This window comes from Equus quagga, chromosome 17 (genome assembly GCF_021613505.1).
Source record: "Equus quagga isolate Etosha38 chromosome 17, UCLA_HA_Equagga_1.0, whole genome shotgun sequence".
NCBI lineage: Eukaryota > Metazoa > Chordata > Mammalia > Perissodactyla > Equidae > Equus > Equus quagga.
The window spans coordinates 41688197-41715334 of NC_060283.1; the positions used below are offsets into that span (position 1 = coordinate 41688197).

A 27138-nucleotide genomic window follows, 5' to 3' on the forward strand; every position below is an offset into this window, starting at 1 on the left:
GAGTTGGTAAAATGACCTAAAAAGAGGCATCAAGACTCACTTAGTGCTAACTACTGATATTCTAATTAGCTGTTCTAGATTGGGCATTATTATTCTATGGAGATTTATTTTACAGTATTCTGAGCGTTAATAATTTATAAATGAGCATAATAAATAGAGCCCCACTTTTAGAGGCCCCATACTCTTACTGTATGGTACCATCTGGTTGCCTCCTCTTGTAGTAAGCCAAGTGTTGGAAAACTGTGACCCATGGGCCAAATCCAGCCTCCTGCCTGTTTTTTTGGTTTATGTTGAGAAAGATTGGCCCTGAGCTAACATCTGTTGCAATCTTCCTCTTTTTTTATTTTTCTCCCAAAGCCCCAGTACATAGTTGTATATCCTAATTGTAAGTCCTTCTAGTTCTTCTGTGTGGGACACTGCCACAGCATGTCTAGATGAGTAGTGGTCCGTGTCCAGAAACCAAACTGGCGAACCCCGGGCCCCCAAAGTGAAGCATGGGAACTTAACCACTCCACCACTTGGTGGCCCCCCTTTGCCTGTTTTTGTAAATAAAAATTTGTTTGGAACACAGTCATGCCTGTTTGTTTTAATATTGTTTATACCTGCTTTAGTGATGCATAGTATCACCCATGAAGCTGAAAGTATTACTACCCTTTACAGAAAATGTCTTAAGACTGTGGTGAACAATAGGGTAGTAATGATCAGTACGTTAAAGATTTTTCAATATGTTTTTAACCAGTCCTCAGAATATCACACTTAAAAATAATTTTAGAAAAGGTAGAATCAGATCAGTGTGGCATTGTTGAATTTAAGACAGTTTTGTGAGCCTCAGTTTCTAAGATGATTGGATATTGTTTACCTTTTCTGTATTTGCTTGCTAGATTCTTTAGCTCATTGAAGGTGTTAATAAGGACATGAAAAATGCAGTAATAGATTTAGGAGGATATAAAATTACATGTGTTTTAAGACCAAAGAACAATTCATTTGGGTTAAAAAGAAGAGGACTGCTACCTCTATAGGAGGATCAACATTAGGTTGATATTGGTCAATTTCTGTTGACAGATTGAATCTTTAGAGTTTTTTTTGTTTTTGTTTTTAAATTTTTACTGGGAATAGACTTTTTTTTTAGGGTTGACATTTGAATATTTAATTGTTTGAACATTATCACAAAGTTGTCTAACTTTGAATGGGTAGTTTTGTTTTAAAATGATTTTTAACTTATCAAGGAATACAGCAAGGAATATTTTACTTTATTTTATTTTATTTTATTTTTGAGGAAGATTAGCCCTGAGCTAACTACTGCCAATCCTCCTCTTTTTGCTGAGGAAGACTGGCCCTGAGCTAACATCCATGCCCATTTTCCTCTACTTTATATGTGGGACACCTACCACAGCATGGCTTTTGCCAAGTGGTGCCATGTCTGCACCTGGGATCCGAACCGGTGAACCCCAGGCGGCTGAGAAGCTGAACATGCAAACTTAACTGCTGTGCCACTGGGCCGGCCTGCAGCAAGGAATATTTTAAATTTTGCAAAGAAATGAAGTAGAAAGTGTGATTCAGTTAAAAAAATTAATCCATAGCAAACTTTACAAAAATAAGAATGTAGAGAACCTGAATAACATAATTTATAATAAATATTCTTCCATGCATATTAAATTGTATGCCCTTAAAACAGAAAATTATACCTTCTTTAAAAAAAAATAAACTATGGAATAATTTGAAAATTTACTCCGTCTCTCTTTTTTTTTTTAAAAGGAACTCTAGATCTTTTACTAGAAATGTAACAAAAACAAAAGCAATTTCTAGAAATTAATCTCTAGTAAGAAATTCATGGGATAAAGCTGGGTTTTAAAATTAAGCTAAAATGGATTAAGACTGCAGTAGAAGAATAGGAAAAATAAAAACTAAATCATAGTGTATAAAAACCTTACATGGTTCAGCGTGACTACATCCAGAGAAAATATAATATATACCTTGAAAAATACATGTATATATTCATTACTAAAGTGAAGACTAAGACACTTGAAAGACTACCCTAAAGTTTTTAGTAGTTTATTCTAAGTCTTCAGAAAGTACTATGCTGTCATAGATCAGAACCTTAAAAATGAAAATGATGGTATGGATCCAAGAAATATTTGCTTTTATTGACAAGCTAATTTCCTATCTTCTTTCAAGAATCCAGTATTGAATTCTTCTGGAAAAAGAGAAGGAAAAATAAAGATACTGAGATGAGAAGCTTTAGAGCATCTTTTTGAAGAGATGGTAGAACTTGTTTGATATGTTAAGAACTGTATGGCATCAATTAGAATTACCGTGTAGGACTTTCAAAGACTTAATTCTAAGTTCCTTTAAGATGGTGTTCAGAATGAAAGTCTTTACAAATTTTTTTAAACAAAGTGAAAAGCTTTGGTATTAATGAAACTGTTATTCTCATTAGAATATGCTTTTATGTTATTTACATGAAGGATCAACGGTCCCTGTGAATTACATAAGTTGTATCTGTTACATTAATATCTCACTTCTAAACACCAGCTTCTCTGGGTATATATTAATGCATGCCTCCTTTTTATTGCCTATGTAAATCTCACTGTTAACTGTTGCCAGAGGTTAAATTGAAAACAATTTATATATGTTGCACAAACTTCGTCTCAGAACAATGCTGTCATAGGGATTTGATTTATTATAAATATAACCTAACCCATGTATCGATGATGCAATCTTCTGAATGTGTTTGGAATATTTGGTGGTAAATTTTTTATCTCTTTCTTTAGGACTTAGTTTTTGGTGTACTTTCTATTGATTAGTGCTTTAAATTCTTGGCAAATACCACTCTATTGATTACATGTAAGTTTATTTACTGTTTAGTGCTTCTAATGATTTTCTGTGTAAAATCAGCTTCACAGTTGATTTCATCTGCTACATTTACTGTGCTAACCTGAATTATAATGTATAAATTGGGGATCAGTATCATTGTAGGGATCACAAATTGCCTTTTAAACTGTTACAGTCACATTGTCAATTAAAAGTAGTTTTTAGATCTAAAGTCTGGATTTGCTTTTTGTAAAAATTTAGCATATTTAAATGTCTACAGTCAAAATGCTGACAATTCATTATTGCTTAAGCAACCATAGTATTGCTGTGCAGTTATGACAACTGGTAATAAAAAAAATCTTGGGTACTAAGGGGGTTGGTTCTAAGAGGCAATTTCTATAATAGAATAATAATTATAGAAATAGTTGGAAAAAGGGTAGGGTCAATAACAAAGGATTGAGAGACTTTTTTTTTGAATGAAAAAGTATTTCACTTTCAGTATTGTATTTGCATCTCATTTTCCTGATAGATTTCTGTTTTGATTTTCTGCTGACAGGTCACATTTAGGGCAGGCAAAACATAAGGGATATAGCCCTCCTGAGAGTAGAAAATCTAATTCTAAGGCACCCAAAGTGCAGTCTAATACTACTTCTGAACTGTCAAGGGGACACCTTTCTAAAAGGTAAATCTTCACATTGCTTGTACAATTTCAAGGCGGAATTATTTGCATTTGAATCATTGCATAATATTAAAACTTGCAAGGTTATCCCAGAATGTTTTGATATGTGTTTTCATTCTCTGAGTGTAACTTTTAGGATTAGTGGTTTATCACCTTTATAGTGATGTCAATGCCATATGCCCGAGACAGTGCATTGTTTTCCTTGCTTAGAGAGCTGTGAGAGTCTTCTTTTGCTTAACAAACCATCTGAAATGCCATTTTACTATTTCCTTTAGTTTTTTGTTGTCAGAACCATAGGGGTCAGTGATTTCATAAGATCTAATTGGTGGGAGTCTTTGGAAAAGAATGTAACTGTGAAGATTTGCTAATGATACCATATAAAAATTTCTTACCTTCATTTTGAAAGTGCATTTGTTGATGTTTGTTTATTTTAGGCTTTGATAAAGAAGTTGTGTTTGTGAACAGAGAGCATCAATATTCTAGTTTCAACTGGTTCTGAACTGTTAAGCATTCTTTTTCTTGTAATCTTAATTCTTGTTTTGTGATTAGGAGTGTTAGTGTCAGTAATCCTTGGGCTAAAGAATTACCATGATCTTCTAATATTTTACCATCCACAGTCATACCTCCTGTTTTTTTTTTTTTCCAATCTTGAACCATTTGAAAACTTGTGTTTATGTAGTTCTAGACTTAATCAGGAAAGTTTTTGCACTTTTTTTTTTAAAAAACACTTATTTCCACAGATTTGAGAAGTTAGTAAATAAGTATTGTACGACAGGTTTAATGATGGCATGCTGATATTAACTCTCTTTTTATCTAACCTCTTAGAAGCTGCAGTTCATCATCTGCTGTCATAGTTCCACAACCACAGGATCCAGACAGAGCCAATACTTCAGAAAGGCAAAAAACGGGGCAGGTGCCTAAGAAAGACAATTCTCAAGGAGTGAAACGCAGTGCTAGTCCAGACTACAACAGGACCAATTCTCCTAGCTCTGCAAAAAAACCAAAAGCACTTCAGCATACTGAATCTCCCTCAGAAACGACTAAGCCACATAGTAAGTCAAAGAAGAGACCTTTAGACCAGGAGCAACAACTGAAATCTGCACAATCGCCATCAACAAGCAAGGCTCATACCAGAAGGAGTGGGGCCACTGGTAGTTCACGGAGTCAGAAAAGAAAGAGGACAGAGAGTTCCTGTATAAAGAGTGGTTCTGTGTCTGAATCCACTGGTGCCGAAGAGAGATCTGCAAAACCTACCAAGCTGGCTTCAAAATCAGCCGCCTCAGCCAAAGCTGGGTGTAGCACCATCACTGATTCTTCTGCTGCTGCCTCGACTTCCTCCTCGTCTTCTGCTGTAGCCTCGGCCTCCTCTACTGTACCAACAGGTGCCAGGGTGAAACAAGGAAAAGACCAGAACAAGGCCAGGCATTCCCGTTCGGCGTCCAGTCCCAGTCCCAGAAGAAGTAGCAGGGAAAAGGAACAGAGTAAAACTGGTGGCTCTTCAAAATTTGATTGGGCTGCCCGTTTCAGCCCTAAAGTTAGCCTTCCTAAAACAAAACTGTCTCTTCCAGGGTCTTCTAAGTCAGAGACATCAAAACCTGGACCTTCTGGATTACAGGCCAAATTAGCAAGTAAGTTTACAGAAAGATGTTTTTTTTTTTAAATTAAAATTTCTCTGGGTTTGTCAGAAGTGATTATGCTTTCAAAGTAGTCAGGTTGTTTGGTTTTTTCCCCCAGTCTGAGGTAGTCTTACTGTACTTGTATTTGTACGTAATAGTACATAATAATTGAGCCCACATTTAGTTTTTTGAAGGCAGTTATGGAATGCTGCCTTCTTCTTGTTATAATCATCTGCCACCTGATGTTTCAGTTAACAACAGACCGCATTCCCACGGTGGTCCCATAAGATTAGTACCATATAGCCTAGGTGTAGTAGGCTGTGCCATCTGTGTTTACAAAAGTACCCTCTGTGATGTTCACACAATGACAAAATTGCTTAGCGAGGTGTTTCTCAGAAGGTATCCTGTCATTAAGCGATGCATTAGTGTATTAGTAAACCATCATGTTTTAGTGCCTGTATCTTTCTTTATCCCCGCAGCATCTGCTAAAGTTGTTTCCTAATGTCGAGGTGGGACATCACGTTGAGCTTCCTTCTATAACCAGATACAGAGTTGTTCTAGTTACAGGTTACTCTTAACCAGGGTCAGAGATCAGATGTTCTTTTTTTTGTGCATTTGTGATGTATGGAAACACTGAGTTAAGTTATTAGAATAAATGTACCCTGGTATGTATATATTAAACCTTATTCACATATAATATTTTATAGCCTTTAAGGAGCTTAGTCTAAAGAAGAATACCTCTTGTGTTGCACCCACTGGGCTTTGGGTCCCAGGTAAATGGGAAAGAGTGCTGCCGTCTTGAAGCTTACAATGGAGTAGAAATGTTTGAGAATAATACATTCAGGCAAAGAAACAAACTAGGTGAGAGAAAGGATCTCGAGGCACTTTTCTTCCTCTCTGTTCCAAAAAACTTCTTCAGGAAGCCAAATGTTGTCTCATTAGAGCTGATTAGAACTAGTGAGGACCCTCTTCAGTTATGTGATTGGTGTACTGCTAGTGTTCTCTGTTTTTCTCCTTTTTTCTATTTTGAGAAACCTAAAAAGCACAAATGCCCAGAATATTACAACACTTAACTACAATTCTTTAGGCATTTAATTTTTGTAGTATCTAACCAGGATGCTTGTTTTTTGACTATCTTTTCTCCTTTTGTTCCCTCATAGAACATTTCAGATCCACTTTTTTTTTTTTTTTTTTTTTTTTTAAGATTTGCACCTGAGCTAACAACTGTTCCCAGTCTTTTTTTTTTCCCTGCTTTTTCTCCCCCAATTCCCTCAGTACATAGTTGCATATTTTAGTTGTGGGTCCTTCTAGTTGTGGCATGTGGGACGCCATCTCAGCATGGCCTGATGAGTGATGCCATGTCCACACCCAGGATCTGAACCAGCAAAACCCTAGGCTGCCGACGCGGAGCGCGCAAACTTAACCACTCGGCCACAGGGCCGGCCCCCAGATCCATGTTTTGATAGGGCTAGAACTTTTTCTTTGTTATTGAAAGATTTCCTATAATATCTACTAGTATTGTCAAAGCTTAGCTAATGTTGAATCCCCTTAACCTAATACTGAATCAGAGCTAACTGTTAGCTCTGTTTGGTTCAGCCCTACAATCTATAACTACTTTGATTTCCTTCAGTATTAGCTAAACTTTGACAAGAATGCCGGTGGACACTAGATAAAATCTTAAGTTTAACCTGTATCATAGGGTTATTGTTAAGGTAATGTCTTTTACTCTTAGATTGTAGAATTTTGTTCTATTTGATATTTTAAATATGTAGTACATTTGTATAAAATCTTTTGAATTTGAAGGTACAGTTACTGGATTAAGATTGGTGTCTTTAAGTCAAAATGAAATAAAGGGCCAGGTTGAAAATGGACAGCCAATTCTCCATTGGTCCTGCTAAGGTTTTCTTCATCATTGGAGTTACATATCATCGCTTTTGTACCTCTTCCTCTCTGCTTTTAAGTGAAGTAGAAGCAAGTGTGCACCTGTGTGTGTGTCATTATAGTAGCTGTGTGATCTGCACAGCCAGCAGGCCAGGTTGAGTTTATAGCACATTCCATGGGACTCACTCCTCCCTTTTCTGCCTTCCAGTCTACCTCACTTGAAGAGGTCATCTCTTATTTCTAGGAGGGTCCAGGGCCAGGTGAGAGAAGATTGTTCTTCACTGTCGTGTCCTGGACTCTTTTCGGAGACCAGCTTTGTTTTCTTACCAAGTCTGTTAATGTGATCTTTTTGTGTGTGAGGAAGATTGGCCCTAAGATAACACCTATTGCCAATCTTCTTCTTTTTTGCTTGAGGAAGACTGTGGCTGAACTAACATCTGTGCCCATCTTCCTTTATTTTGTACATGGGACGCCACCACAGCATGGCTTGACGAGTAGTGTGTAGGTCCATACCAGGGATCTGAACCTGCAAACCCCAGGCGGCTGCTGAAGCAGAGTGGTGCACTTAACCACTCTGTCACCAGACCAGCTCCTTAACATGATTTTTTAAAAGAAAACCCGACCCTACCCAGTGACTCATCAGTGGTTTCTTTGGTTGTGAGCTTGCTGTCAGTCAGGAAGCACTGGGAGTTCTAATGCTGCCTCTGTGCCATAATAAAACCAGTGCAGATGTTCTGTTAAACTCGCTCTGCACATGGTCACAAACTGACTTAGTAGTTATTTATTAGTAGTAATCACAAACGCACTTCATAGTTATTTTCCTTCCTTTCACAAAATGTGTGTGTGTGTTTCATGGTCACATTAATTGCTTTTCCATTTTCGCTGCCACTACCCTAGTTCTACACTCTAATTATAGCCTGGGCTGTTGAAACAAGAGAAGAGAACCAGTGTTTGCTTAGCATCTAGTAAGTACCAGGTACTTGACATATGTAATCCCATTTAATTTATAAGAAAAAAGAGTGCTTTCTGATAGTTATTAAGGAAGTTTATTCCAAAGAGGTGAAATAACTTGCCTGAGTAACATATTTCATAAGTGGCAGAGGCAGAGTGGAGTGAAGATTCGAAGATGGGGTATGCCTGACTTTGAGGACGTTGCTTTCTTCGCTGTGGCACTTATTTTTCACCTGTATTACCTCTCTGTGTTTTACTGTTGCAGCTTATTGGATCATTAGACATTAAGACCCAGAGAAGATGAAATTTTGTTTGATCTTTGTTGATAGTGATTCAGCTTTAGGTATGAATAGTCTTGGAACCCAGGGATTCACTGCATATTTGCTTCTTTTCAAATAGTAAAACATTGCAGAACAAAACAATAGCAGACATTTAATGTGCTTACAAGTGCCTGACAACTTGTAAATAGTTTACATGGATCATCTCATTTACTCCTCTCAGCCCTGTGTCACAGGGACTATTATTCCCATGTTACAGGTAAGGAAACGCAGGATCATTGGTCAAGTTACTTGTCCGAGGTCACAGAACTAATAACTAAGAGAGCCAAGAGTCAAACTCTAACCATCTGATTCCAGAAATCAGTGGGGAGACTGGATGCATGGAATTCAGTAGATTGGGTGAGCTAAATCCAGGAAGGGTTCTTGAAGGCAGGCAGGGCGGGGTGGATTTTAGGCATGATTAAATGTGTCGCTTCAGGAAAGAGTTTACGGCAGAAGCAATACTGCAAGAGACTTGGCAGTATTTGGTAATTTTATTTAAGAATATAGGGGCAAAATGAGGTATCTTCTGGGAATCTTTGGGTTTCAGCTAATGATATTTTGGGGAGAGAGAGCTGAAAAGCCTAGATTTGAATCCTAGTTCTGCCATGCATCAGCTGGTGACTGTGGGAAAGTTTTTAACCTTTTCGTTGAAAATGGGCATAGTAACTATTTGAGAAGTGAATGATTATGTGCTCAGTGCGTAGGATGCATCACAATATTTAGGAGGCACAACAGAAGTTGAGTATCTTAAGACAGAATACATATTCAGAGCAGCATTTTGAGAATGATTGATAAATTCCAGGTGTAGCTCTCCTTAGATTTGGAAGACCCTGATTTAAAGTTCTGTTATCTCCTGATAGCTTTCCGAAGTTTGATGGATCATTCAGCTGTAGTTATGACAGCAGCCTAATCTCAAATCTTATTTGCAAAATGATATCTTTTACTTATTCTTATGAAGCATAAATGAAAGAATATATGTGAAAACAACTTTGTAAAATTAAAGTACCGTATGAACATAAAGTGGTGAGTTGAGAGTTGTTGCTGTATTATTTGAAGGGCTTCTGCACGCATCAGGAATTTGTTTGAGATGTGTGTGTGTGTGTTTAACATTAATACAGCGGTCTGAATAAATTCACTGGGAGGAAGTTGAGAGGCAGATTTCTGATTAGTATATCTCATGGAAACGAAATCTATAAATTACTGGAAAATGGAGTAGATGATTCTGTGAGATAGAAAGCATTCCAGATTGGCTAGGTTGTTTTCTTCAACTTTTAAGATTCGGTGAACCTGTTAAACAGAATTTCATGTGTTTCTTTGGGTAAAGGCTCATTCTAAGATATGATTGATCAGTGAAACTTCCTGGTAAAGGAAATTTTTTCCAAATTGTAGGAATAACAGTATTTATATGATGCTTTGTGAAAACTCATTTCCCCGAGTCAGGTATTACTCAAGGAGAGTCAGGATATGCATTAACATATTGAAAGCTGTAAGAAATTTTACGGTAACTTCTGCTTAACCCAGTATTTTACAAATTAATTTGAGCACCTGTTATTACCTTGGGAGACAACTGTGGTCTGAGGAACACAGTTGGAGAAATGACATAGTACATTTAGTCAGGCTGCTTCAGTAGAAGGACCTGTCCTAGTGTGCTGCTTTGGCAACTATTAATACCCTGGTGAACTGGGTCTGGTGAGGAATTAGGGGTGGCAAAGAACTAGTGAAACAGCCACTTTTGTGATGGGTTTCCTGAAGCCTGTGGCTTGCCAGCTGCAACTGATCAAAATAGCTCTACGACAGAAGTCACCCTGTATCAGTTGATGGAAGTCTTGAGAATACTCCAGAAAGGATAGTGTTATGTCGCAATTTTTAATATGCATTAGGAAATTATTCTTGCTATGTGTTGTTTAACCTAAGCAAACACATTCTTAGAAATTTGTGTAGCATTAATGTAAAACCAGTGCAGCAATGTAATGATACAAATGATTTTTGAAACAAATGATTTCTGAAAACATTTTATAATATTGTAATATATTTAAATATATTCCTATGTAATTCGGCTTCAAAATAACATTTTGCTAATCTTTCTTTTTAAAGTAAGTTAATTTTGAAATAATTTGACTATTTCAAAGTATGTACTGCCTGAATAGTAGAAGATGATAGATAGCATAGAAATAGAAGAAACAGTTTATGATCAAAATCTGGATTTTTATGGAACTTATTTATAGAAAAATGTAAAGGTCTTATATTTCCAGTCTGATGTGTCTATTTGTAGATGGACTTTCCTCTCCATTATTTAAAGTGGGCATTATGTACACATTATTAATAACATAGTCTGCAGTAGTTACCACCTTACTTTTCCAGCTTGAGTTTCATACTCTTCTGGTGACTTGCATGCAGCCTGTGGCCATTATTAGAACTAGACAAGAACCAGGCAGATGCTGAATTCTGGGACGGTAATTTCGCTTAGATTAGGACTCTTCTCATCAGTCCGAGACATGGTGCTTTGCACCTCTGTTGTGGAGGAAGGAAATAAGAATGAGTTGAGCAGGAGAGAAGAATTTAAGTTAACCTCTTGGTTTCACCTAGTTGCGTCTTAAGGATCCTCCATACTAAGTTTAAAAAATTGAATTATGTTTTAGCCTCGTGAGGTGTTAAGTGGGGAGCCTAAAGGGAAAAGGATTGAGTGTTTAGAGTTTTCTGTTATAAGGCAGCTGTTAAAATAACTTAGCAACTTAAAACTTTAATAGTTCTAATGTGTAACCACTTTGAGAAATTACCGACAATGATTCCTAATATTTTGAGGCTTTTAAAAAATACATTATGTGGCTGGCCCCGTGGCCAAGTGGTTAGCGTTCTGTGTGCTCTGCTTCGGCGGCCTGGGGTTTGTGGGTTGAGATCCTGGGTGAGGACCCATTCCACTCATCAGCCATGCTGTGGTGGCATCCCACAGGCAAAGTAGAGGAAGATGGGTACAGATGTTAGCTCAGGGCTAATCTTCCTCAAGCAAAAAAAGAGGAGGATTGGTAACAGATGTTAACTCAGGGCAAATCTTCCTCACACACAAAACAAGAAAAAAAATACGTTAAATTTTAAAAAATGAGTTACCAAATTAAAAAAAGGAACATTAAATGGAAACAAATATCACTGGCCTCTTGTTTAGAAGGCTTTGTTTTGTTTTACGTTGTGAATTTTAAACAACTGTGGTATGTATTTTTGTATACCAGTTCAGAATAAGAATTAATTAGAAGTTACATTTACTAAACTTACTTATAAGTTTATTATTAAAAAAAAAGCAGTCTTCCTCCCACATTGCCCTTACTCATAGCTGATTTATTTTGGACATTGTTTCTTTGTCTATGAATTATGTTCTGATATGTCTGTCTGTTGATACTTTTCAGTTTGAGCACTATCACCTGCCTCTTATGGAAGAGTTACCCTACCTCTTCACCCAGGGAACACATACTGTACATGCTTCTCATTTTCCGGGTCAGATTGGTGCTCAGTATATGGATACATAAATGCTATCTACACTGTAATCATGTAGCAGTGTTTCCTTTCTTACACATTTTTGTTTTTCCTGCATTTTATTATTTTGTTGTTTTCCTTTTCTATGAACTCAACTCCAAACTCTTTACTAATTATCTAAGTCTTTTTCTCAAAAAGCTGTCTACATGCATCTGTTTCATTTTCCTGAAGAAATGAGGCCATCCAGAGATGGCTACTCTTTATGCCTGGTTACACTGCTTTTAGCCTCAGGATTTTCTTCAGTCTTCTCTTCTGCTCAGTTTCCTGTTTCCATATCCCACATTATCTTTCTTGGTTTGCTATTTCATTTTGGTGGAACGTATCGTCCATTTGCTTTCTAAGAAAAAAGTGCTTATGAGATTTTAAAAAGCTTTTTTACTTACTTTTCAGTTTTTGAATGTTTGAAAATATACAGTCTTGATACTTGTTTGACAGATTGGTTGAATATAAAGTTCTGGGTTGGAAATTATTTTCCTTCAGAATTTTGAAGAATTACATTAACTTTTAGCTTTCGATACTGGAACCATTCTGATTCCTGATCTGTTGTACACATAACCCGTATTTCTGGAAGCTTGCAGATCTTCACCTCCATTATTTAGAAATGTGATGGTATTGCGTTAGCTGTGGGCTTGTTTTCCTTCCTTGTTAGGTGACCAGCAGTCCTGATTTCCCATGGGTCTGGGCATTCCTCAAGACTCAGGACTTTCAGCCTTAAAACAAGGATAGTCACAGGCAAACCAGGATGGTTGGTCACCCTGTCCTTGTTTCTTTTCTCTTTCTGGATCTCCTGTTATTTTGGGTGATTGTCTTCTTGGAAAGTTCTGATCTGATTTTTTTTTGGTTCTGCTTTCTGGTGGATTTCAACAACTTCTTCTGACTCTTTCTATTGACTTTTTTGTGTGTGTTTGCTTTCTTGTTTTTAATCTTCAAAAGGTTCTTTTGTTCTCATTTCCTTTTTTATTATGGCTGCATTTCTTTTTTTGAGGACATTAATAGTGAGTTTTCTTTGCTTGCACAGTCATCTTATGCAGGTTTTTTTTAAGACAGTGGTGTGGATTTGGTTTGGTTTTGATTTTCATACTAGGAATTTTTCTCAGATTCTGGTAATTCCTGGTTGTTTCCTCATACTCAAGTATAAGGGGACCAAAAATCTAATTTATAAGCTCTGAGCACATAGATGAGATTTGACTGACATTAGCTGTTTAGTAATCTGGTTGGGCTATTCATTACGAAACCTCCTCTATCATTGTTTTTAGATCTTTTTTCTTTGGCTGGTGAAATTCCACAGGGAAGATTCTTTCAGATTCCTGCCTAGAAGTAAACGCCTAACTGCCAGCGTTCTGGGGGCTGAATGGGAGAACAGGCCTAGGAAGGAGGCCATATGTCATCCAGTATGTTTGTTTATATTTATCTCTCCCACCCCCCATTTGTGGTGTGGTGCACCTATTTGCAACTGTGTACTTAAATTGAGAATTTCTTTATTTTGTACTTTCTAAAGAATGAAAGTCTTGTGTTTCCTGTCTCAGGAGAAGGAGCACTTATCCAGCTGTTCAAGTGGGGGAGGGGATCTGGGGATCTGACTGCTTCATAAACAGCCTATCAGCCAATCCTCAGTTTTAACTCCAAAGTCGTCCCAGAGGTGCCTGGTACCATCAGTTCCCGAACCTTTGTGGGATTCTGAGTATCAGTCTAATTGGTAGTTTATCTCAGTCTTCTGCCTTCAGTTTTGTGGACTTCCCAGTGCATTTAGCACTGCAATTTCTGCTTTTCATCTTTCTAAAATTGTGTTGTGATAGTAGTTTATTTTAGTTGAGTTTCAGGAGAGGAGAGAAGTGAGTGCGCGTGTGTCCAGTCTTCTGTCTTTGCCCACATGGCAGACGCTTTTCTGTGTATAAGCACATACTTTTTCAGAAGTAGGAGCTTGCTCTCTGTGCCAGTAGGTGTTGGTTTTTGAGCATCTGTTATAAGCCGGGCTCCGTACTAGACGCTTCACATACGTTGTTTCATCCTCATGATGACAGAATGAGGTAGTATCTGTGGTTTAGATCTGAGGAAACCAAAGTACTTTATTTGCCTGAACATTTAACAGACTTTTTTTCTTTCAAAAAGCCTATAAGTTATGTCATTTTTAATAGCTGTATGTAATGTAACTTAATATAGCCCATTCCCAGCTAATGGGCCTTTACATTGTTCTAAATTTTTTAATTGACTATAGCTTTGTAATTTACATCATTATTTCCTTGTTAGGTGACTGGTTGTGTTCCTTTTAAATATTAATGTATGTTTTAAATTGCCCCTAGAAATATGTGAATTTACATTCCCACTAGCAGTGTAAAAATGCCAATTTGTTCACATCCTCATTAGCTAACACTGTGTTCCTGCAGTTTTTATGACCATACTGATGTTTATTTAACTATTCCTTATTATTGGACATTTAGCTCTTTTCCAGTTTCTCAGTATTATAAATAACAATGCTTAGATGAATATCTTCGCACATTTCTAATGTTTTTAATTTGTATTGCCAAATTAATGCACGAAATTGCTGTGTATTGACTAGGAAATGAAAATTTGGCCCAGAAAATTCCATTTGGGATTTGGCTCACTGCCATCTGCCAGACTTATCTATTATTATTACTCAGTGATTTTAAAATAAACATCAGTGATCCTTTTTTATATAAGTTGCTTTCCATTTTGTGAATTGATTTTAGCAAAGTATCCATTAATAAAGATGTATAAACTTGAAAGTAGACACACAACCATATCAAGTTATACCAGGTTTTCACGATTCTCTGCTGGCTGAAGGAGTCAAGAGCTAGTTACTGAAAATATAGCCATCATTCATTAATTCTCTTCTTTGGATCCAATTTTTACAGTAGCAAAACGGCCCTATTACATGATTCTGAATTGCACTCCTCATGTGCGGTAATAGTCATGTTATTTGGTGCTTTTTTCCCCTTTTATGAAGGAAAAACGAGTGGTTTTGAAAACCCTTTGAAACAGATTTGACCTGTAAATAAATAGATACTTACTGTAGTTACTTGATAGCTCTTTTTAATATATAAATAGATTGGGGATTTGTGTTTTAAAGATCAATCATAGTCATCCTTTGATACCTACATATGAAATGAATTTTAGTGATTTTTCTGTTCTCTACCCTTGTTTGAGGTATTGGTTTGTGTACTTTATTCATGTTGGTTCGTCTACTTCATTTTAAAATGGAGATGTATTTATTGTCTGTAGTATGACAAAAACTATAGGTAAAAAAAATCAAGATAATGTTCTAGAAAAATTAGTACTGAAACTTTGTTACTAAGATATGGTGTAGATCAGCTCTTGTTTTTCTTTTTAAAGTGTAAAGGGATTTTGTTTTTATTGAATGTTTTGGAGAGCCTTTTTTTTTTTTTTTAAATTTTTGACTGATTTTCGGAATTTAGCTGAGTCCATATACTATTCTTCCTTTTTTCCCTCAAAGTCCAGGTCAGTAAACATTTTCTGTAAAGGGCCATATAGTAAATATTTTAGGCTTTTCCTGACCACATACAGCCTTTGTCACATATTCTTCTTTTATTACAACTCTTTAAAAATGTAAAAACCATTCTTAGCTAGTGGGCTAACAAGCTAGATTTGGCCCACAGGCTGCAGTTTCTTGACACCTACTCTAGAGTAAAAATTTTAATACAGTAATGACGTATCGTCCGAAGATTTGAGGTTATGTGTGATGGATACTCAATCAAAATTAAACAGAAATCAGATCACTTGACTGGTAAAGCCAAGAGATTGGCTAGCTTCAGGCGTGGCTGGATTCAGGAGCTCAATGAATATGACCCTGTCATTCCCAAGCCTTGTGAATTCTGACCCCCTCATAGCCACCCACCCCAAAGACACTATTCAATCATTTGTATATCAATCTGTAAGAAAGTCCCTGATTTCCTCGGGTCATAGGTCTATCCTTGAAGGAATCACTATGGCAGAGGGGAGAGGGGATGCTGGTCGTAGAGTTGTAATTGGAGATGATGGAAATAGTCTGGCCTGAGTCTCTCTCATATAGTGAGAGTGTACTCTGAATGACACTTCCATCAATACCACATGAAGGAAGGGGTAAGATATAGTTCCCAGAGAATTTAAAAAAAAAAGAGTGCTCAGAGAAAGAGTTACTGGACATTATACAATAGATGTCTATTTTGATCATTTTTTAATATCACTTTAAAGTGAATACGCAAGTTGGAGAGTAAAAACATTCATGTATTTCAATGAAGTCATTATTCATTGAATAAAGGTGTTAAGTCAGTCTTCCCCTCTGCTTTCAAACAATCTTATCAAATATATTTCATATTCATGTTTAGTTTTACTCCTTATACGACAGAAGGAATCTTTAGGAAATTGAAAGTTTACTTAATTATTGCATTGCTAGAATACTATATATCATTGGAGGGGAGTGTTATATTTTCATTGTAGGGCTATGTAGTAGGTCTGATAAATGTGTACACCATATCAAAGTTAGCATACCTATAACAGATCATGTAAGAATTAAAAATAGGATAAAGGCATGACATTGAATATGTATTGTTCGGTTGTCTATTGCTACTTTTAAGTAACTTAACACAATTAAGAGTGAAAACCATACCTTTCCAGGATTGGAATTGTTCTAGCTTTGGTGACTCCAGTAGAGAAGTAGGCAGATCATGTTACTCTAGTGCCCTTTTCTCCTGCAGAATGACAAAATTGGAATCATTTCACAGTGCTATAATGTAATGAGAAATATTTTTTAAATTTCAAGTAGAAAAGAAAAATCAATCATAAGTAGAAGGTGCCCTCTTAAGAACGTCTTAACTATTTTTGCATTAGCAAGGGTCCAGAAAGTAAAGTATCTAAGGCCCACAATCTGCTGATTCTTTTAAACTGTTGTTATATTGTAAAAATCCAAGCTTAAAGTTAGACACCTAGGAGGTTTAATTATTTCACATTTCAAATGTCACACTTTGCAAAAGGACTGTTTTTTTTTTTTTAAAGATGAAGCTCTGGACTTTTGAGAGTAAGACATACCTGTATTGTAGAAGAAAAATTGATCAGACCTCCTAAGAGAATTCTAACTACCAGTTTCTTCTTCATCAAAGGCATAGAGATTATAGGAATAATTTGTAGGCACCAGTGCATGTCTTCTTATACGAGCATGATAAGGTCAAGAGCTTTGATAAAAGTAGTACGTCTAGATTTATACCTCACTCCTCACTTCATCACACAAAGGCTTCATGGATAAGAGTATATTAATCTGACCAGTATGCTCTGGTCGCTTCTCAGAGTGGCATCATACAAATAAGTGAAAAATGCGGTTTTGCTGCATTACAGAGCCTGGGAAAGAGAGGTAGGTCTGTCTGTATGTGAGTGTATTTCCATGCGTGTGTGTTTAAATTGGTTTTTAGTAGGTTGTAGGTTTAGACTTAACATGTTTCCTCTTCTATTAAAGTATTCCTTTTGACCAGTAACATGGAAGGAGACAGATTTTATGAAGAGTGAAAGTTTTCTATACAAACCAGTAAAGCAAAATTTTAACACCTTTCCGGAAGTATATTGAAGATGTAGTACACTGTTCTGCTTCGAAGTAAGCTTAGGAATTGTGTAGTTGTTTGGGTTATGCACCTATAAGCTAGTCAGTTAATATTTTTTGTCTTAAAACTTAAGAATTATCATAACTTTATATCTGAAAGTGCTTTTGAAAAACTCTATGACCAGTCTAAAATTTTGAAGCTAGTATGTTCTAGCATTGTCAGTTTTCTGAATGACCAAAAGAAGGTTAAGCGATCCCCATTTTCTAGGAAGTACTTGATCTATCAAACTGTTTCAGCTTCAACTTCCTGTTTCCCCAGAATGTATGATATTTCTAATCTTCTAAAAATGTTTTAGACTTTTGGAAGAATTTATATAGTTCTTCTGTAAAGAATTCAGAGGAACTTGATTAATTCAAAGGAACTTATGTAGTTCTTCCAAAGTTTGGCTTGCTTTGTTTAGAAATGCTGTGTTACTAATTACCAACCTTCACCACAAGTAAGGTGTTCCCCTGTTGCAGTTTTTGGAGCAGAGATGTATGGATAAGAGCTAGTACTGTCTTCCAGCCTGGGCTTAGGTCATGTTACAAATAGTGAGACCTCTTTTTCACTCCCAAGCATTATGAGTAGCAGCTCCTTTACCTTGGGCAACAAAATGCTGCGGTTCTGTCTCCTAGTTTATCAGGCTAGATGGAGTTCCGTCAGTTAGCCTAACAGTCATTTTACATTATGGTGTGATTATAACATCAGTTATAAATATTTTTCTATCCCTACTTCTCTGTAACTTAGTAAAGTTCTCTTAAAGTTTAACACCAAGAATGGATAAAGAGGTTGTGGCACATCCACACAAAGGAATACCACTCCACGATCAAAAGGAATGGAGTACTAATATGTGCAGCAATATGAGTTCTTCTCCAAAACACTGTGTGATTCCATTTATATGAAATTCTAGAATGGGCAGTAGTGGCAGAAAAGCAGATCAATGGGTGCCAGGAGCCTAAAGTATGGGGGAGGGGATTAACTGCAAGAGGCAGGAAGGAACTTTTTAGAGTGATGGAAATGTTCTGTGTCTTGATTGTGGTGTTGGTTATATGGTGAATACGTTTGTCAAACTCGTTGAACCCTATACACTTAAAATTGAGTACATTTTATCATATGGAAGTTATCTTTGAGTGAAGTTGTTTGAAAGACAGTTAAACACCACACTCTAAAATAGGACATGAGTAGTGAATGTGTAAAAAAGTTTGGTCAAAAAGTATACTGTCACTCAAATTAGTAATATAGCAGTAGCCCACAATACATTAAGTTGAATGTTTTCTTTCTTTTTTCTTTAAAAAAAAAAAAAAAAGATTCGCACCTGAGCTAACATCTGTTGCCAATCTTTTTCTTTCTTTCTTTCTTCTTCTTCTCCCCAAATCCCCCCAGTACATAGTTGTATATTCTAGCTGTAGGTTCTTCTGGCTCTGCCATGTGGGACGCCGCCTCAGCATGGCCCGATGAGCAGTGCCATGTCCTCACCCAGGATCTGAACCGGTGAAACCCTGGGCCACCGAAGCGGAGCACATGAACTTAACCACTCGGCCATGGGGCCAGCCCCAAATATTTTCTCTTGACTCTCATTGAATAGATTTGAAAATTTGTGCTAGTGTCCATTACTGTATTGTGGTCTGTATAAAGACACTTTAGCATTACGTGGACTAAGTAATATTAGTGACAAAAATACAAGGGTTTCAAAAGTCCTTTGTAAGGGAAAGCACTTTATGCTTTTTGGAGTGTTTTAATGTAATGTGCACTCATGGTTTTTTCTCTTTCTCTAAACTGTACATTTTTTAGTCTGTTCTGACTTAGTCACACAATTCAGATAGGTAATTTAATATTTTCTGAAATGTTATTTAGAAATAATTTCTGAATTTTTTAAATATTAAAAAATAGTGATACTCATTAGCCCAATATGTTAAGCTAGCTCTATAATCTGTTCCTATGCTATGTCTGTCTTTCAGGTGACTGGGGTATGGATCTAGGCAAAGATAATATAATATAGGGTATCAGGCAGAGAATCCTGATCACATCAGATAATTCTGGCCACATGCTATATAGAAAATTAACCTAAAAATAAAATTGACATTTAAGAAACCCTTTGGCCAATCCTTTCCCCACTTAAAGTTTCGTTCTTTGATCCTTTTATGCCAGTTGGAAGAGTCTAGATAATCTGTCACAAAAGTTATTTTGGGGGAAAAAAAGCCCAAAAGGTATGGTTTAGATTTCTAAATGGTAATACCAGTCTGAACATAGATTTCCATCTTTATCACTTCTGTTTCGTGTTTAAAAATTCTTCAATAGCTTGCTTTTTTTCTTAGCAGCTTCATTACATATGATGTGTGGTGTAAGTACCATCCCAAATTGAATCAACTGAAGTTTTAAATTGAGTCTGAAAGTTAGGATGATGTCTAGAATTCTTTTTACCATCTCCTTCCCAGACCCTTAATTGGTATTTTAAACAAAGTCACGTGTAAAGAATTTCTTATCTTTCTACTTTAGAGCAGTGAAATTATCAAAAACTAAAACTTCCTGGGAAAAAGCAAGTGATCAGGAGAACTGTTACTATATAATTTGCCTCTGAAAAAGTTAACATCTATTTAAGATGATGCTGTAATTCTAATGGAAATACGCTTGATTGTGGAGACTTTCGCTGTTGGAGGTCTTTGTTTAGATAGAGCACACCACCCAGTATGTCATCCTGGATGATAACATTGTTTGGGGAGGAGGAGGGTAGACGGATACTCCTGTTGCTTCTCTCTTGTTCATAGAATAGTAATAAACTTAATTGCTATACCTTTTTAGAATCTGTTACTCCTATAAAAGTATTAGCTTCCAGAATAACACATAAAGTGTGCTTGATTGACTTTTTCTCCCTAATTATGCAGTATTCTGTAAATTGGATGTTCTGATAACCTTCAGTTAAAATGTATATTCCTTGCTGATGGGATGGTGTAAGGAAAATAAAGCATTTCGTTCTCTCATAGCCTTATTGATGAGCTTTGTATAAACTAGATGAAATGGGACAGTGTAAAGACAATGTAATAAAGTGCTAAATGAAATTTCATAGAGTCCTGAGATACATAGTATGTATTAAAAAATCTCTTTTCCTTTAGTTAGTGGAGAGAAATAGTGGAGGAGTAGAGATGTGAAAGGAATTTTTAAAGGGGATGGTTTGAGAGAAGAGGGACTGTCATTATTGATGGTGTAGGATAGCTTTAGTCAAGGGTGGGCCAAAGTGAGATTTATCCTGAGCTGGAATGCCAAGTACCCCATTAACTCTCCCAGTATGAATGGGCTAAGTAAAGGCAAACTATGAAAGTCAACCTAGCAGACTGCTACAGTGGCCGTGGGAAGATTCCATGGACTTTTCACCAGAATGATGACCTGAAGAATTTTGTCATTTTTAATTTAAGATAACTTCTCTTTTTAAAATTTTACCTTTGCATTTCACATGTATAGGTCTAAGGAAATCTACTAAGAAGCGCAGTGAATCCCCACCTGCTGAGCTCCCCAGTTTGAGGCGGAGCACACGCCAAAAGACCACGGGCTCCTGTGCTAGTGCCAGGTAATAACTTGGGTTTTTCCAGTTTATGGTTAGTTCGTTATCTGTGTTGAACTTTCATCAAAATGCTTAACTCTAAGGTTTTTAAAAATTATTAAAGTTTTCATTTGAATATTGAGTAGAGAAATTTATTCTAATATAACTAGTAGTATTCTCCTTGTGAATTCTTCCCCAATATTTATTACATGTTTTTGCTAAGTTTTAATCATGCTGGTTTTTGACAACACTTCCATCCTTTACCTTTTTCTCTGTTGCTACATTATTTTCAGAGTTAGTGCCAGTAGTTGGACATTTGGTTGTTTTCAGTTTCAGTCTGCCAAATAAATCTCTAATGAGCATCTTTCTGCAGAGTTGGGTTATTTTTTAAAGGGAGCTAAATTTCCCTGTAGTGTGATTAACGGATCAGAAGGGATGCCTGTTTTAATGGCTGTAATATTACCTAATTAGTTTCTAAAAGTGTTAGCACCAGTGACTGAGTAAATGGGTGAGGGGAAGAGATGTACTTAATTTTCGTTTTGTATTACACCACCTACCCCTCAAGAAAAAATGTAGGTTTTGTTTGTGTTCTTTCACATCTCCAGTTCCCATTTCTTCTGGCTGCTATTTTGGAGCTTGTTTTCAGAAATCAACTACCTTTGATGTGACGCACTATGTTCTTTCACATACTTTCATTAACTGATTGAGAATCTTCGGTTAAAGTTCAAAATCTTTTTCTTGCACTTTCATCTCAGATTTTCAGGCTTGGTTAGTTGGTCCAGTGCCCTTGTGCTACTAATTATTCACAGCCATGGAGGACTTTTCCCTCTTTTAAATGCAGTCTGTTCTGTCTACTAAATGTCCCAGAAACCACTGATAGGGGCCAGTGATTTGTTTGCCTTTCCCTGCTCTGACTCAGGGAAGTAGAAAGGTTCTAGCACTTCCTTTGGTTCTTCTCTAAGGTAATCGACTTGGACTGCTCTTGGCAGTAGGAGCAACAGTGACATAAGGAGACCGTCTTACTTTTGCCCATAAGTCATAAGAAGAGGACTCATACCACTTTAATCTCTACTTTTCCACTTATTTTCCAGTTCTGTCTGGATTGTTTAAAATATCTGGAGTTAGTACACCTGTTTGCTTTTGAGGTTTCCTGGCAATATTTTTAGGAGGACCTCTGAGAAAATTCCTTAGCCCTTCAGAGCTTCTTCTCCTGTATGGGGCGAAATTTTGAATCCATTTTATAATCTGAGATTTGAACTGAATTCACTGTGGTTGAAATTAATTTTAAGCAGTATGTGAAGTTAGGTAATCTAGTGTCCTGTCTTTCTCTGCAATCTTCTTTCCTTGTACTCATGGCCTCTTTCTTAGCGCACGTGAAATTACTTAGAGAAAACATGGTCGTACTGTTCACAAGCTGTCTAGACACCTGCCTTGAGCACTCTTCATCTCAAACGTTTTTTGAATTAGTTGAGATTCCTCTTAAATTTAGTGCTCTCAGAGCCTACTACAGCTGTCTTAAAGTCTCTTTAGACTGACACTCCTTGAGGGCAGCAACCGGTGTTTAGCACAGTGTGTCATGTGGTTGGTGCAAATTAAATGTTAAATACATGAATTAATTTGAATCCCACTAATTTGTAGCTTGGTAAATTGGGTTTGGAATGAGCTGTTTCCTTGTGAAGGAAAGATTGGCTAAGCAAATCTCTGTTTAGGGACGAATTCTTACTAATTGGAAGAACAGACTCTTAAGTACTCTCCAGTAATTCAGAGCCTTCATTTGCATGTCGCTTATGCCTGCTTCTTTCTAGTTCTTTATTAGGCAGCATCTAATGTCACTGTAGTTTGACTTAAGTCCGAAACATTTTTTTGGTAGTAGATTTCTGTGTTTCCTAGGGTAATTTGGGAAGCTACTGTTTAAACAATATTAAGTTGTAATAATTTGAGAAAGTCTTTTGTTTCTACCTGATTTGCCCGCTCATTTCTCTATTAAAGTTTTAAAAAGTCATCATCAGTAAAATGTAGTTTGCTTCATGCCCTCCCCCACCTCCCATTGTCAAGTATCAGTCTGAAAGTCTGTATATTGATCCACTATTTATTTACCTGGGAAGTAGAGATCTATTTTAAATGAATTGAATTGTCTTTGCAGAAAGAGTCCCTTTTCCATTTAGTTGAAAGTGTTAAAAAGTCATTTCTGTGTGTAAGGATGACAACAGCTCATAGCAGCAACACAAAAGCTTATATTGTGAATGTGATAAAACTTGGAAGAATTTTAAATATACAAAGTCTTGGTTGTTACCCATAGTGATTTTCTGCAACAATTTTTATGTAAAAAGAAGAAACTGGCTTTGTGCTCTGTGCATTGGAGCTTTGTGCTGTGTGTACATTGCTCCTGGTCACTGGTAGTGCAGCCTGTGATGGCATTTTTCTCTTGTAGTCGGCGGGGCTCTGGCCTGGGCAAAAGAGGAGCAGCTGAAGCTCGTCGACAGGAGAAAATGGCCGACCCTGAAAGCAACCAGGAGACAGTAAATTCTTCAGCTGCACGGACAGACGAGACTCCCCAAGGAGCTGCAGGTAGATTGGTGCTTCTTAGCCCTACAAAGCATATATGTATCCTACAGATTTATTTAGAGAGAAATTACTTTCTAAGTATACCAAATATAATGGAAGAGAGGGGACAGAAATATTTTAGATGTTACCATCAAATAACTTTTTGTTCTCTTTTGTTTTGCTTTATAGGTTTGGTTGTTTGATTGGTTGGATTTATTTGTCATTATTTTTTAATTCTTTTCCAAGTCCAGATTTGTGCTAATTATATTCAAAGGGCTTTTAGGAAGGTATCCGTTTCTGTTTAATCTTCTTATATATTGATGAGTACACATAATAGTTGCCTGTTGATTGAAAAAACTTTAAATTCATAATAAGAATGTAAGGATATGGCTTAAAATGCTTCAAATGTGCAAATTTTAATTTAGAAGTTTGTAACCCCTAAAAAATAATAAGTATTCATTCAGGTTGAATCTAAGCAACTTTGAGAATGCTATTTATATTTTTCTAGACTTCTTGTTTTTATTCTTCTTAATAGCTTAGCACAGCAAAAGTTAAGCCCCCTTCCCATCTGCTTTAAATGTGTATCCATTACTAATCCCAAAAGAAGACCAATACTTCAGTGGTTAATTGGGGCTAACAAGTTTTAAAATGGAGTTTGTCCGTAACATTTCTCACTAACATTAAGAACAGATGCAAAAATGTTACAGTTCATCATTATGAACATATGGGTGTGAGTCCCTTTAATCAGGATGATACATGTGAGTTTAGGTGTAGGCATATGTATTTTTACTTTTGAACAAAGCTCTTTCGTGTATTATTGTTTAATATTAGAATATGTGCTAGTTTTTTTTAATGCCCGTAGTTGATCATATGTTCTAGTTTGCCAGGAAGGTTCTGGTTTGCCCACTCCTGTCCATGTTTTATGCCTTTTGTCTCACAGCTTTCTGTCCAGCTTAACATGTTTACCACCGATCTTTCCCAGCTTTATGTGATAAATTACATGGTGAACTTCCAGTGTCTCTTCTGGTGGGAGGAGACTCTTTTCCCGTGCCTTTTTCCTAGAATAGTTTTTCAGAAGGGTTAAATGGTAGATTTTTGGAAAAATACAGTTGATTGCACGTGCAACTCATTGAAGCTCTTTATGACGCACAGCCTATCCTTCCCAGTGTTGTAATGTGTATTTCAAGTCTGAATGTGGAAGTGGGGTAATATCCACATGGATGACAGAAATGGAGCTGTTGGATGTGTTGTTAAAGTGGACCCGTTACTGTAATTAGAATAACTGACAGAGTGCACGCGCCGTTGCAGACTTAAATGCACTTTTTAAAAACGCTTTACGTACATTCTCATTTAATGTTCAAAACAACCTGCTGGGGTGTGAGTACTGTTATCCTCATTTTATAAATCAGAAAAAACCAAGACACATAATGATTACGCTTGCCCAGGGTTACAAACTAGGATGTGTAGCTCTTAAATCCAGGTCTTAGAAAAGAAGTACACGTTTATAACAGCTGTGTTGTCTGCTTCCCTACAGTTACAAGAGTTTATTTAATTCATATGGATATAACTGGAGGCCAGAATGAGGGGGTGGCATGTGAAATTGTTCCCTGGTATATTTTCCTAGGAGGATAAAAGCTTCAAGGGAGTAGGTTTATGAGAATGCCCTTCTAAGCACTCGCCTGTGTTTCATCCTCAGTCATAATTGAAATCACTGGGTGATCTAGGTATTTTCCGAGTCTGTGTAAAAGATCCATGTGGCACGTTGACTGGTATTAGAGCAGCACTAGCTTCATTACATTTTGGAGGCTGGATCCCTTAGGAATGCTACAGGAATTCCTCTGCCAGCTCGCTAAAGTAGTTCTGGGGAAAGAGGCAAATTTCTTAGTGGCTTTATATTAAGTTCTTCAGTGTAAGGTGCTTTAGTTTCTCACTGTGTAAAATTGGAATTTAAAGAAAAATAAAACCTTCTAAGTTAGTGTAGAGTATAAATTGATGGTGGTAACTTAGTGCATCTTTTGGCAAGTATCCGTAGTTAGACAGCTCTTATACACTTGGTGTAAGACTCCCTTCATTTGAAACATTTTTTTTGAAACGGTGTTTTTATTAATTTAAAGAAATTGAATTAACATCTTCAGTATTATTTAAATATTCATTTTTTAGTGTTACTTATTTTTAAAGATCGTATCTTCCTGACCTATTTCAATAGAATCATTGAAATAAGGGTATTTCTTTTTTCGCATGTAGATATTAAAACATTGCTCCATGTTTAGCAAACTTGCTTATATCACCCTGACTTTGCCAGTGTTGTTGACACTTAGGAAAGTTTGTTGATAATCATGTCCCTGCTGGGTCACTCTGAAGTATCTTGTGATATGGAGCTCAGCCCTTCTAGCTCTTCTTAGAAGAAATGCCAGCTCTTGAAGTTGAAAGTTAAGTGATTCCCACGTTGTCCCAAGAGTCAGGGATTTAGTTTTGGACTTCATCAGAGCTGTGCATCCCTTTGTCATGGTGATAAAGGTTTGCAAATACTGGAGATACTAAAATGGAGAATCAAGTATTTTTCACACCTGCAAAACAATCAAATGGTAAGAAAAAAATGTTCCGGCACCTACATTTTGCTCTGGCCATCTTAATTTCACCAGAAATGAATAGGGTCAGATTATAAAAAGAAAGCCCAGTTTTGTAAATTTTTCTCTCCCTAATGACTTGTGTTTAATACCACTACAAATTAGATTGTTACCGTATCACCTGATGCCAGGGCCCATATAAGGCATAATTACATTCCTGACAACCATTCTCCTGGCCTTGCTCAAAAGTTTTCATGACACTAGAGAAATCTTTCTGTTGCCTTCAATACTTAGGTATCTGATAAACCCTTAGTGGTTCCTGTCAAGTAAAAATTGTTTTATCAGCTTTCTGATACTTTATCTTTGCTTTCTATGTAAGAGTCTGGCTTGGTTAAAGTCTAAAAACTTGGAGCTCCCCAGTAAAATTCTTCTGTTCTAATTTAATCAATATTTCCTTCATTGTTTTCATTCAACTATATTGGAAACTAGATGGTGCTGTGGAGATATGCTAAAACTAGATGAGAGAGATACTGGTTTAAACAAAGATTGACACCTCTTAGAATCTGGCATTGGATTTTCTCTGCTTGATAGTCTTACTTTTATATGTGTATCCGGGGACAGAGCTTATGGATGTTCCCTAAGGAGGTTTGACACCTTGACTGAAGAACATTATCATTAACTCCTATTGATTGATTACATTTCTTTACCTGCAGGACGTTGCAAACAGCCACCTACAGGCTAGGCTAGTTTGGTGTATCTAAGTTTGTAAAACTTATATGCAGGGAGCTTTGCCACCACAGGACTGGCAAAGAATCCTTTTCTTTGGGTCCAGTAGCTGATTTCTGTCAAAACAGGCACACCACCTCCATTAAAAATGGGAAAATCCCTGCCCCTTCTTGTAGTGGTTCTGTGGCTCCCTTAAGACGGGATCCTACCATAACAGTCTTAGCAGCTCTTTTAATTATGTACTTTTACAAGTTTTATGTCTTGCTTACTGTCTTTGTGACAGTGTAGTTTGAGATACTCATTATTCATTATTAAGTCATTAGAATAATATGTTTAAGAAGTAACTTAAAGTTTTAAAAATCATAGGTTGTAGATCTGTAGGATGTTTTAAAGTAAAA

The 27138-nt window shown here is 36.6% G+C and overlaps 1 protein-coding gene across 19 annotated transcripts in view; it reads left to right on the top strand.

Annotated features, from left to right (window-relative positions):
* Window positions 1–27138, top strand: part of TRIP12 (thyroid hormone receptor interactor 12) — a 141113-nt gene that overhangs the window by 54106 nt on the left and 59869 nt on the right. For 11 of the 19 annotated variants that reach the window (XR_006885773.1, XM_046643515.1, XM_046643516.1 and 8 more), the window contains exons 3-6: window positions 3368–3493; window positions 4316–5118; window positions 20825–20930; window positions 23335–23471. Coding sequence is in view for 18 of the 19 variants with exons in the window: in XM_046643515.1 (XP_046499471.1) it covers window positions 3368–3493; window positions 4316–5118; window positions 20825–20930; window positions 23335–23471 (1172 nt within the window). In the remaining variant the exon portion in view is untranslated. The remainder of the gene's footprint in view (window positions 1–3367; window positions 3494–4315; window positions 5119–20824; window positions 20931–23334; window positions 23472–27138) is intronic. The other 8 variants (XM_046643530.1, XM_046643531.1, XM_046643526.1 and 5 more) reach the window with 3 other exon arrangements.